Source organism: Phaseolus vulgaris, chromosome 11 (genome assembly GCF_000499845.2).
Source record: "Phaseolus vulgaris cultivar G19833 chromosome 11, P. vulgaris v2.0, whole genome shotgun sequence".
Classification (NCBI taxonomy): Eukaryota; Viridiplantae; Streptophyta; class Magnoliopsida; order Fabales; family Fabaceae; genus Phaseolus; species Phaseolus vulgaris.
The window spans coordinates 13703645-13717020 of NC_023749.2; the positions used below are offsets into that span (position 1 = coordinate 13703645).

At 29.4% G+C, this 13376-nt stretch overlaps 1 protein-coding gene across 1 annotated transcript; it reads right to left on the bottom strand.

Moving 5' to 3' along the window:
• Nucleotides 1–11845: 11845 nt before the first annotated feature.
• On the bottom strand, nucleotides 11846–12427 carry LOC137834773 (transcription factor GTE12-like). Its single transcript, XM_068642962.1, has one exon. The coding sequence runs from the start codon at nucleotides 12425–12427 to the stop codon at nucleotides 11846–11848; it is 582 nt and encodes a 193-aa protein (XP_068499063.1).
• Nucleotides 12428–13376: the final 949 nt, after the last annotated feature.

Sequence of the window (13376 nt, forward strand, 5' to 3'; positions counted from 1 at the left end):
TGAACTTTGACATTATTGAAGCCAACACATACAACACTAATTTGTATGTAAGAGACAAAATTCGTGTGTAAAACATACTTACACACGGATAAAAAACCGTATATAAAACTGTCGTAGGTAATTGTTACATACAAATTCAGAATCCGTATGTAATTATCTGTTAGATTTACATATTGATATTTCTGTATATAATTTCACCAGACAGTTACATACAAACCGTGTGTAATTACTAATGTATTATATACTAAAAATTTTGTATGTAACTGTGTAGTGAAATTATATAAAAAAAATTTGTATGTAATGTAATTTTTATTTTTTTTGCAAACCTGGGGATATTGAAAACTTTTTTTTTTTAGATATGGATATATTCAAAAGAATTCAAACTTTGACATATATTCATCAATATTGAGACCTTGACATATATTCAAAAGCATAATAAAATAATATTTCTAAATGTTCAAAATATCCAAATGTAATTCCTTCAAACCAAAGAAAACATCTAATAAAAACAAATTCAAGTCATGTGATGGCCTTTGATGCAATTTTTTATGGATAAAACCTAAATATGAAAACAAATTTAGTCTAAATTATAAGACAATAATAGTGAATTATATAAAATTTAAATTTATTATATTCTTACACTCTCCCCCAATAGGCTGAATTAGATGGTGATCACCAATTGAGAGGACCTCCTCCTCTATTGGTTGCAGAAGTTGAATACGTCCCTGCGACATTTGTATATTGGGATGATGCAATATCTGGGTTTGGGGTTGATGCATTAGAACCAACATATGGAGAAAGGGACGAGATGGATTGATCGGGTATTGATGGCATGACGAATGGAGATGGTGTGGATGCAGTAGTATTTGTTATTGATGGGGTGGATCCAACAACAACATGTGGAGATGGTGTGGATGCAGTAGCATTTGCTACTGATGGGATTGATCCATGAGTTAAACATGAAGTAGTTGTAGTGGGTTGAGTGGATGATGGATTTAGGTTGTTTATTCGTGGTAACAATTTTATCACCTAATGTTTCTTTCCCTTTCTTTTATTGGTATGAGGTGATGGTTGATCTCAACCTCCTGATGACATCTATATATGTGGCATGAAATGATAATGAAGTAATATAAGTGTATTAGGGGAGAAAAACATGTAGAATATAATTTATAGAAAATTTCAGATAAACATGCAGAAATATCAACACCAAACATAAACCAAAAATATATTATCAGATTAACTAATGGAATAACGAGTATGTTAAGAACAACAATACAACACTAGTTCCTACAATATATATCATATATTAATACTTAGGTTCTTATGGTTCTTTTAGTGATGTCTAATGCACACCCTATTCTGTAATCACTTTCAACTTAAAATAAGTTCAAGTTGCCTTTGTCTTATTTAAGACACGATTTTAAGTATCTACAATGGAATTTATTGTGCCTATGTCTATCTAGAGCTAGAGATGTCAAAGTTATCTCCATATTCATCTTCACTTTCTCCCTCTTCATTGTCTTCTTCCCATTCATTTGTTTCTTCATCTATTTGATCTTCAAACAATGATACAATGTTTTTATCCACTTCTTCAGGCTTAGCCACTAAATCTTGTAATCCTGAAACCGGTTCAACTTTAATCACTTCATTAAGATGTGACATTTCATTAAATTGGTATGGAACTTCAACTTCTATATCATTAGAATCTATTCGACCTCTGGGCTTCATTTTGATTGCAATAGACCAACCATGTTTGTCTCTGCATGATGTTGGATATGGTACATAATATACTTGTTGAACATTATGTACAATGATAAAAGGATCAAAAGACACATATCTTGTATCCATTCGAATATCCATAATACCATATTTGGAATCCACTCGTGTACGTGTTGTTGATGGATCAAACTAATCACAGTAAAATAATACAACTTTCTTATCTGAGGTCGAAAAATTGTACTCTGCCTCATATATATATATATATATATATATATATATATATATTGAATCAAAACATAGAAATCATCCTCACCTCCTTCTGTAAGGACCTTTACATGAACCCCGCTATTTATTGTTTTCTTTCCCTAGCTCTATGCACGAGTGTGGAATTTGTACCATTCACGAAGAATGTGTGCCATTCTTTTACATATCTTAACGGACCAAGTGATAAATCTTTTGGGTGTTGGTTCCTCTCACTTAAAGGCTCTTTCTGAACCTATAAATATATCAAGGTCATCAAATTTTAATCAAATGGTTAAACAAGTAAAAAAAAATTAAATATAGAATTTGAAGATACATACTTGTCTCCTAAACTACAAAGGGAAATCTACATGTATACAAGCTGAAACATATGATTCAGTAATTTCATTAGAATGTATGAAGAAGTTGTCAATAGTGTTGGGTTTAATAGTGTCAAAGTTCAAGAGGGGGGTGAATTGAGCTTTTAAAACTTTTACACAAATTCGGTCTTTTTGCAAAACAGAGGAAAATAATCTATTTATTTAGCAATGAACAAATTTATTTTTCCTGTTTAGATTGACAAGATAGTTATTCAGATTTCAGATATTAAGGTTTCAATTGTTTTTAACAATGATCACAGAAGCATCTTGATAATCACATATGAGAGAAACCATATTTTCCAATTCAGATCCAATTTATGAGAGTCAAACCAGATTAGGATGTGCTAATTGATATACTGGGGTATAAGCAAAAAAGTGTGCCTCAATAGAATGAAAATTATTTGTCCAGATGTTAATCAGATAATCTTATCAGAAAACAAGAACAGTGAGAGTAAACCCAGAATGAACAGATTCAATTTTTGTTGAACAGATTTATTTTTCTGACATATCGGCAAACGAAATAGTAAAAGAGTGCAGATATTGAGAGAGATTTGAACAAAGCAAGATTATACTGGTTTACTCACATGAGCTACATCCAGTCTCACCTAATCCACTGTTAGCAATTAACAAATTCTTCCACTGTTAGCAATCTTTTATTGAAAACCCTATAAGCATGACCATTCAAAGCATAGCCAATATGAATTCCTTCATCAGATTTTGCATCAAATTTTCCCAAATTCTCTTTGCCATTATTCAATACAAAGCATTTACATCCAAATACCCTAAGATGACTAACACTAGGTTTTCTACCCTTATATAGTTCATAAGGTGTTTTCTTAAGGATAGGCCTAATTAAGGTTTTATTTAACACATAAGTTGCAGTATTGACTGCATCTGCCCAGAAATACTTAGGAAGCTTAGACTCATTTAACATAGTTCTAGCAAGTTCCTCTAGTGATATATTTTTCCTCTCAACAACACCATTTTGTTGGGGAGTCTTAGGGCCTGAAAACTATGTGATATCCCATGTTTTTCACAAAAACCTTTCAAACTTAGTATTTTGAAACTCACCCCCATGATCACTACAAATAGATTTCACACAACATCCATTTTCATTTTGCAGAACCTTTGCCAATTTCTTAAAGGCTTTATAAGCATCATTTTTGTAAGCAAGAAAGAGAGTCCATGTATATCTAGAATAATCATCAACAATAACCAATGCATAAAAATTTCCAGACAAGCTAGCAACTCTAGATGGTCCAAACAGATCTATATGCAAAACATCCACGGGTTTCTTAGTAGAAATAATGTCATTTTGATTTAAAGAAAGTTCTGATATGTTTACGTTTCACACATGCATCACAGAGCCTATTATCTTGAAATTTTATATTAGGCAAACCAGAAACAAGATCCTTAGATTTCAATTTATTTAAGTGATTAGTGTGAATGTGAGCTAACCTTCTATGCCACAGCCAAGACTCATCACTCTTAGACAACAAACATTCATTTACTGAATTAGTTTCCAGGATATCCCAGAGATATATGTTATTCACTCTCTTACCAGTAAACAAAACCTTACCAGAGGAACCATGTGAGATTGTGCATCCATTTGACTTGAAGTTTACCTTGTACCCTTTGTCACATTGTTGAATGATACTTAGAAGACTATGTCTTAGTCCTTCTACATACAAAAAATTCTCAATGATGGTTGAACTCCCAGTTCCAACAATTCCTCTTCCTAGAATTCTTCCACGGTTATTATCCCCATAGGTGACATGTCCTTCTGCCTTGAGTTTCAAGCTAGTGAATTTGGATAGATCACCAGTCATATGCTTTGAACATCCACTGTCTAAATACCATTGATTCCTCTTGTTGCTTTTCTGCAAAACAAAACAAAATAAACTACTCATGGTACCCCTTTTTGTCTAGGGTCTAGCAGTGATTAATACCTTTCCTTTGGAAGCCATTTGGCCAAGCTTTAAGGAACAAGGTATTTTCTAGCAATGCATGTCCTAGAGGTATGACCAGATTTCATACAATAAAAGCAAGTAATAGGGTATGCCTTTTTTTTCAATGTGAAAGGAGGAAAAACTTGTTTTTGCAGGAACAAAGAAATTTGATAATTTTTTAACATTGTTTGTCTTTCCAGAATTATATCCAATTCCGCTTTTGTTAAAAACATAATTTTGTGACCCTAATAAAGCCTCAAGATTATCTCTTCCTTTAGTGAGATTAAACAAAATTTTCAGCAAATACTCAAATTGTTTTTCCAGCATTTTACAGTTATCACAAGTTTTTATAGAAGCATGCAAACATGACAATTTAAGACTTACAAGATCTATTTTAGCTTTATGCAGTTCTTCCTCAAGTGATTTTACCTTAGGTGCAAGAACATTATTCACATTTTGCAATTTAGAACATAGAACAACCAACCTATTTGCCTCACATGAGTTTCTTTAAAGGCTACAAGCAATTGATCATAGTTGTCAGATTCCATAGAAAACTCACTAACCAAAGCAGATATTGATTCTTCATCCTTCATCATGAAGCACAAATTTGTTTCTTCACTTCCTGTTGAGGAGCTGCTTGTTGAAGACACTTCATTATCTTCCCAAGAGATGTAAGCTCTTCTCCCCTTACTTCTTTCAACCTTCTTGCTGGTTGGTTTCTCCTTTATTTGATTATTTGGACTATCACTCTTTATGTGTCCTGTTTTACCACATCCAAAGCAAGTATAGTTAGAAGAATTTAATTCATTAGGTTTAGGATACCTCCTTTTCTGTTGAGTCCTATCCCTGCCTTTCTTCCTTAGGAATTTGCTGAATCTTTTGTGACCACACTTATTGTTTCATCATGTTCAGCATTCTCTATTTCCTCACTGATATCATTTTGTGCACTTGCTTTCAATGTCAGTCCTTTAGTTTTCATTTCCACAATTTCTTGTTCTTTAAGCCTTTTGAGTTCTAGCTCATGTTCAATCAATTTTCCAAACAATGCAATAGTGGACAACTTTGACAGATCTCTACTTTCTGATATGGCAGTCACTTTGGGTTGCCAGCTTCTATCAAGGCACTTCAGCACCTTTATATTGAGTTCTTCTTTGTCAAACACCTTTCCCAGTCCAGTAAGATGATTTACAATATGGGTGAACCTTTTTTGTACACCAGCAATGTTCTCTTCAGGTTGCATCCTGAAAAGTTCATACTCTTGAATGAGTGAGTGTTTTCTTGATCTCTTCACACCCTCTATGCCTTCATGAGTAACTTCCAAAACTTCCCACATCTCCTTAGTCGAACTGCATTGAGATATTATGAAGAATTCATCCATTGTTAATGATGAAGTTATGATGTTCTTGGCTACAAGATCATATTGAGCCTTTTTCTTTTCACTCTCACTCCATTCAGATCTTGGTTTTGCCACTTCTTCATCTTTGACAACCTGCATTGGCACATAAGGTCCATGGACCACATCCTCCCAAATACACGAGTCAATAGATTCCATAAAAATTTCCATTCTTATTTTCCAGAATGCATAATTCATCCCACTAAACATAGGAGGTCTATTAATAGACGAACCCTTAGCAAAAAGCACTTTAAACATAGACATATTGCAAACAAACTTGAGTAAAATACAAGTCCTAACTCTTGATACAAATTATTGGGTTTAATAGTGTAAAAGTTCAAGAGGGGGGTGAATTGAGTTTTTAAAACTTTTACACAGATTCGGTCTTTTTGCAAAACAGAGGAAAAGAATCTATTTATTTAGCAATGAACAAATTTATTTTTCCTGTTTAGATTGACAAGATAGCTATTCAGATTTCAGATATTAAGGTTTCAATTGTTTTTAACAATGATCACATAAGCATCTTGATAATCACATATGAGAGAAACCAGATTGTCCAATTCAGATCCAATTTATGAGAGTCAAACCAGATTAGGATGTGCTAATTGATATACTGGGGTATAAGCAAAACAGTGTGCCTCAATAGAATGCAAATTATTTTTCCAAATGTTAATAAGATAGTCTTATCAGAAAACAAGGACAGTGAGAGTATACCCAAAATGAACAGATTCAATTTTAGTTGAACAGATTTATTTTTCTAACATATCAGCAAACAAAACAATAAAAGAGTGTAGAGATTGAGAGAGATTTGAACAAAGTGAGATTATACTGGTTCACTCACATGAGCTACATCAAGTCTCACCTAATCCAAGGTGAAATCCACTAAAACACAATTCAAAACAATTACACAACCACTGTTCTTGAACCCTACAAGAACATGACACACCTTGCTGAAAAACACTATTCCAGCACACACAACTCTTCAAGAAAAGTCTTACAACCACACTTTACAAAGAATTGAAGAATGAAAAGAATACACCTAGAAAGAGAATGCAGAGTAGAACAGATTGCACACACTGTGACAACACCTCCAACCAAGCAAGAACAAGCACACTTTCTAATTTGAAAAATCTTTCAAGAACATGTACTAATTCTCTGAAATCTCTTAATCTCTAGTGTAAAAATGTTTTCTCAACCACTACTTTTAAGCCAGAACCAACTCCTTTTATAATAAACATTTTATAACTGACTTTTAAAAAAAAGTTAAAGCAGTTATAAAATGAACAGATTGAAAGTAAAAAGAATAGATTTATTTTTCAAAGGCAAAGAGAGTTTCTGAAATGTTGCAGCTTAGTCACAAGGGACTTAGCCAATCAACTTGGTGCAAAGATAAAGACGTGAAAACCTTTTAAGAACCAGGCACCAGATTTAAAAAGAATTTATTCATTTAAGGAAGAACATATTCATTTTTAAAAAGATAACTAGAAATATTTGAACATATGAAACTCAGTCGTTTTGATAGCAGAGAGACTAAGTCAAAATACATGATGTGCAAAACAAGGTTATCAAAAACTCTTAACAAAACCTCAGCTTAAGAAAGAATCTATTCATTTAAGAAAGAACAAATTCATTTTTTGTGCAGTAAAGCATATTATGGTAAAGCATGTGAAAAACATTTATAGAAAACATTGTGCTTGCTCTTATCATACGGTTGAGGGTTAAGAGGTGGGTCATGCAGCAAAAACCTCACTTAAACAACCTCTAATCTAAACACAATACAACCCCTAACACCAAACCCAAACAAAAAAGCAAAATACGAAAGGCTTCAACAAACACATTGTCTTGAAGGGAGCAGCATCCATCTTCAACAAATAGGTGTCAATGCATTAGGTTAGCGATAAATTAATGAATAAATAAAAATATTTTAAAATAATATCTTCCATGAGGCTTACTCAAGGCATGGTTTAACTTCATTACAATTGATCAAAACATGAACATGACCTGAGTTCATTTCTTCATCATTTAACCAACGAGTGAACTCCCTCCCAAAATGATGTCTAGGTTGGTCAAAGACTGATAACATTGATGGAAGCCTTTCACTTTCAATCTCGACTTCATTTCTACTATTTTATGGTCTTAACATAAAGTTCTTGAAATAGTGTGAACAAAAATAAGTCGTCTCACGATGCAAATAAGATGTGCAAATAGATCATTCTACCTTAGCCTTATTCTTCACTAACTGTTTAACATTTCCCATGAATCTATAATTAAAGAAATACGTTATAATTGATAATTATACTTCACATTTTATAAAGACTAATAACTCTTATTATCACCTTTCAAATGGGTACATCCACCTATAATGGATAGGTCCATCAAGTCTCGCTTCATACGCTAGATGGACAAAGAGATGTTCCATAGAATCAAAAAATGTCGGGGCAAATATTCTTTCCTACAAAGAATTTTGGGCATGTTTTCTTCTATCCTAGTAAGTTCATCCTCCAAAGTGTCGTAGAACACAAATCTTTGAAAAAATGACTTAGCTCGATAATGAGATTTAGAACATGAGTTGGTAACAAACTAAATGCTATGGGAAGTAGGCATTCCATGAATAAATGAAAATCATGGCTTTTCATCCCAAGAACCCTTCCTTTGTTTACATAAGCACATCTAGCCAAGTTGGAAGAATATCTGTCAGGCATCGTAAGATCTTTTAGCCATTGGCACACATGTTTTATTTGCTCAACTGCAAGTGTGTAATTTGTTTTTGGCTTGAACTTCTTTCCATTAGGATGTGATTTCAATTCAAAGTCTTTTCGCCTACAATACAAACTTAAGTCCATTCGTGTTTTCTCATTGTCATTTGTCTTCCCCATCATATTCATCATAGTGTTAAAGATGTTATCGAAGAATTTTTTTTCCAATATGCATAACATCAAGATTATCTCTTAATATATTGTCTTTCCAATATAGAAGATCCTAAAATATACTTCTTTTTGTCCAATTATGCCACTCCCCATAACCATGTATTCTTTGCACAAGAAGAAGAAGAAGAAGAAGAAGAAGAAGAAGAAGAAGAAGAAGAAGAAGAAGAAGAAGAAGAAGAAGAAGAAGAAGAAGAAGAAGAAGAAGAAGTTAAAAAAGAAGAAGAAGAAGAAGAAGAAGAAGAAGAAGAAGAAGAAGAAGAAGAAGAAGAAGAAGAAGAAGAAGAAGAAGAAGAAGAAGAAGTTAAAAAAACTCTTTTTATGGAGAATTAATTTTTAATTTTCTTCCAAATTTCCTAGTCCTTTAAATTTGTACAAAGTAGTATATGCTTTATTTTAGGGCTTGTATTCCGGCCATTTATCTTGCACCATGTTTTGGACCAATTTTCATGGATCAATAATAATAATAATAATTATTATTATTACTCATCTACAAATTGGGTGCTTGGTTTTTTAGAAACTTTCCTGAGAAGTTTCGTCCAATGTTAAATGATAAATAATAATAATTATTATTATTATTATTACTCATCTACAAATTGTGTGCTTGGTTTTTTAGAAATTTTCTTGAGAAGTTTCGTCCAATGTTAAATGATAATTTGCTTACCAAAAGATCAAATATTTTCACTCTCTTTCAACTATCGTTGTTTCAATATTTCAATTTAAAAAATAAACATTTTGAAACATTTTGCATCAATTACCCTTTTACATTATTTAATTATTTTATTGTATTGTGTTTTTTAATTATTACTATTAATATTATTATTATTATTACTCATATTTATTGAAAAGTTTCATGTAGTGTTAAATAAGAGTTTGTTGATTTATAAAAATGTTACATCTTTTCACTCTCTTTTGATTGTTGAGATCCATTCCAGTAAAATTAAAAGATATTATAGATTTATAATAGTATTTTTTTTATAGATAAATGTGTTGTTCGATTTGTTTCAAGCATAAGTCAATAGTAGTCTTCATGTTAGGGTTCAAAAATTATTGTAAACTTATGTTACGTTGTTCCTAATTATATGAGTTCTAAATATTAAATTGAATATGATGATCTCAAAAACAAACATATTGATTAATGAACAACAAACAACAAAACTATGATAATACATGTTACTTTGTTTGGAAAATTTATTATAATTATTATTATTACTTATATTATATATTTTTATTTTAAAATTATATAAGTAAATTCTCAAATATATTGAAGATGGATGGAACAACTTTTATAGGTTAAAAAACTTTAAAGGGGTGACAAGATTGTTTCTGAAACACAAATCAACGAACCAAATAATGAAATTCGAGTGATTTTTCTTTTGTGAGAAATTATTATTTTTGATGATTGTTTCTTACTTTGTTGAAATTTAAAGAATGATTTGCTTTAAATTCATGTCTCACAATGTTGAGACCTTAACAAGTTATTTTTACGCTTAATGTTTATGATTTATTTAACTAATTTCTATTATGTTTAGTTTCTTTTATGAAAATATGATTTTTATTATGTTTAGTTTCTTTCATGCAAATATAATTGATGGTTTTTTTTTTTAAATTCAAACTACTTTATTTTTTGTAAAATACTTATTTTTTTAACTATTGTTCTTGCATGTAATTGATATTTTTATGTAATTTTCACTTCTTTTAGATGTTTTAAATTATTAATCATTGTAGAACTTGTATTATGTTTTATAATATCAAATTTAATATAATATCTAAAATATAATTTTTTAATAGTATAATATCAAACTATTTTACTTTTTGTAAAATACATATTTTTTTTTATGTTTCTTAAATTTAAATTGTTTGTTGTTAGTTCAGGCATGATCATATGTGAAATTTTATAGTGATACTTAATATTAAGAGTTTTATACATAAAAATTATTGTTCTTTCATGTCATTTTTTCTAAATGTTTCAAATTATTAACTATTGTAGAACTTATATGATGTTTTATGATATCAAATTTAATATAATATCTAAATTATAGTTTTTTATAATTTTTTAATATTATAGTTTAAAATTAAGATTTTATAAGAACTACCATGGGTTGCACAGTGACGATGATTATTGATCACTCTTTTTATTTGAATTTTTAACTTAAACTCATTTATCTAAAATGACCAAAATATTATCTTTTTAAATACAATAGGAGTTAACTAAAATTGATTAAACTTTAAAAAAAAATGTGACTTAATTAAATCTAAGTGACAAATACTTAACAAACCACCATTTATCAAATTAGTAGAGACTTAATAAAAAAGATTACAAAAAAATTAATAGAAGAAAAAATAATAAATCTTTCATAAACTTTTAAATCATTGTTGACGGTCCAGAGAAACTTTTGTCGTTTACATTAAAGTGGTCATTTAGTGTCATCCAATTTCATTCAATTAATTAAAAATATAGTTAATAAATTATTTAATTTTGTTTATGGATCTATTATTGATTTGATGTACTCATTATTGATGTTTGCGTCTTTATTGTTTTAAAGATTGCTGCGTGACACCACTCATACAATTTTTTTTAATTAATGTCTCTTAATTTTCTTTTGTTATGAAGTTAAAGATTTAAACGGATCTATTGGCTATAAGCTATTATTCAGTTAATGCCAAATGTCGTTATTTTTTATTTTTTAATTCACTTCTCACTTCTAATGGGAATAAACATTTCTTTTACAGTTTTACTTTTTAGATTCAGTTTAATTGTATTAAAAGAAAATATGATCATTTTTCATACTTAGTTTCGTAAACATACAATATGAATTCAAACTTAATATTATCATAAATAATCTAAAACTTGCATATCTATATATAGCTTCTTCTTTTTTAAATAATTTGTTATTACATTGAATCTTGAGTTTCTTTGATAATTTGTTTAATATATAATATTTTAAAAATCTATATATAATAATAACAGAAAGATTTCAAAAAAAAAATACTCTTTGTAACATTATTATATTTGCAAGAGGATTTTCAAGAAGTAAACAACCCTACAAGAAATATTTTGGTAAAAGTTTATAATTTTGTAATTACTTTTGATTGAAATTGACTAAACACACAAAGATAAAGAGTAATAAGATCAAGAAAATCGAATTACATATCAACAATGATCAATTCTTGAGTAGTCAAATTTACAAAATAGCTAATATAACAAACTTTTAAAGTTTCTACAAAAATCTTTTTTGATTAAAGATTTTCTTCAACTATCCACCTTTTCTTCATGGTTTTCCAAGTGAGCTCAAAAGATTGAGTGATTCTTGTTGCAATTTTGTGTATCTCACTTCTTGGAGGATAACCCAAGGGATAAGAGAAGACACTCACCATGTCATCCGCAAACTCATCAACTTTTGAGTACTCCAATTTTTTTAGCTTTGATTCAATATCCCGTAAACTCATTGTCTTCTTCTTTTTCACGTTCTTATGGATAACAAGATCACTCTTTTTGAAAATCCATGCATCTCTTCCAACCATTAAACGCTTCAACACTGCCCAACATTGCATCTTTTTGTGTTTATCCATTGCCATTGCATGCTTCTCCCTTTTCTTGCACTCCATGCGCAATCTTTCTTTCTTCTTTCTCTTATCACACCCCTTGTACCTAATTTCTTGATTTCTGGCACCAGATTGTAATGGAATTTTTGTATCAACCCATATTGCTTTTGCGTAACCCTTCTTATTCTTCAATTCACATACACCTTCACACTTTTGAGGACATGAAGAATAAATTTTTATGATCAGCTTCTTGCAAGATTGTTCTAATTCTCCCATTGTTGAGTAGAAAATGAATGAAGAAAATGAGAATAGAAAAAAAAATATGACTTAGAAGACCAAATATCATTATTTAAACTAATATATATAAAAGGAAAGTGATAGTAAAATTTATTATTTTATTCTTTTAAATAAGATTTTATATCAAGAAACGTTTAGTAATATCACTTATTTTCTTTAAATTCTAATACTACTTTAAAGAATTTATTACAAATTCAATATAATTAATATTAATATAAAATATTATTATATTATTTTTATTTAGATATACATAACGGATACTACTATTAGTATATATATTTAAACTAATATATATATATATATATATATATATATATATATATATAAAAAAGGAAACTGATAGTGAAATTTATTATTTTATTCTTTTTAATAAGATTTTATATCAAGAATATCAAGAACTGTTTAGCTTTTAAGATAATAATATCACTTATTTTCTTTAAATTTAATACTGTTTTAAAGAATTTATAACAAATTCAATATAATTAATATTAATATCAAATATTATTATATTATTTTTATTTAGATATATATAACGGATACTACGTACATATATTTAAAGGAATATATATAAAAGGAAAGTGATAGTTAAATTTATTATTTTATATCAAGAACCGTTTAGTTTACAAGATAATAATATCACTTATTTTCTTTAAATTTAATACTACTTTAAAGAATTTATTACAAATTCAATATATTATTTTTATTTAGATATACGTAACAGATACTACTATGAGTATATATTTAAAATTAATCTAATGGTCACAACTTCATATACTTTTTTTTATTTGAATATAGTGTTTTGATGTTATATTTGGGCACACCCTTTCACTGTTTTCACCATCCAAACACGGTTTATAGCAAATTATTGTTTTTGTTATTCCAAATTAAAGGATTCTCAATCTTGCACTGTATTTCTGGTTACTGTATA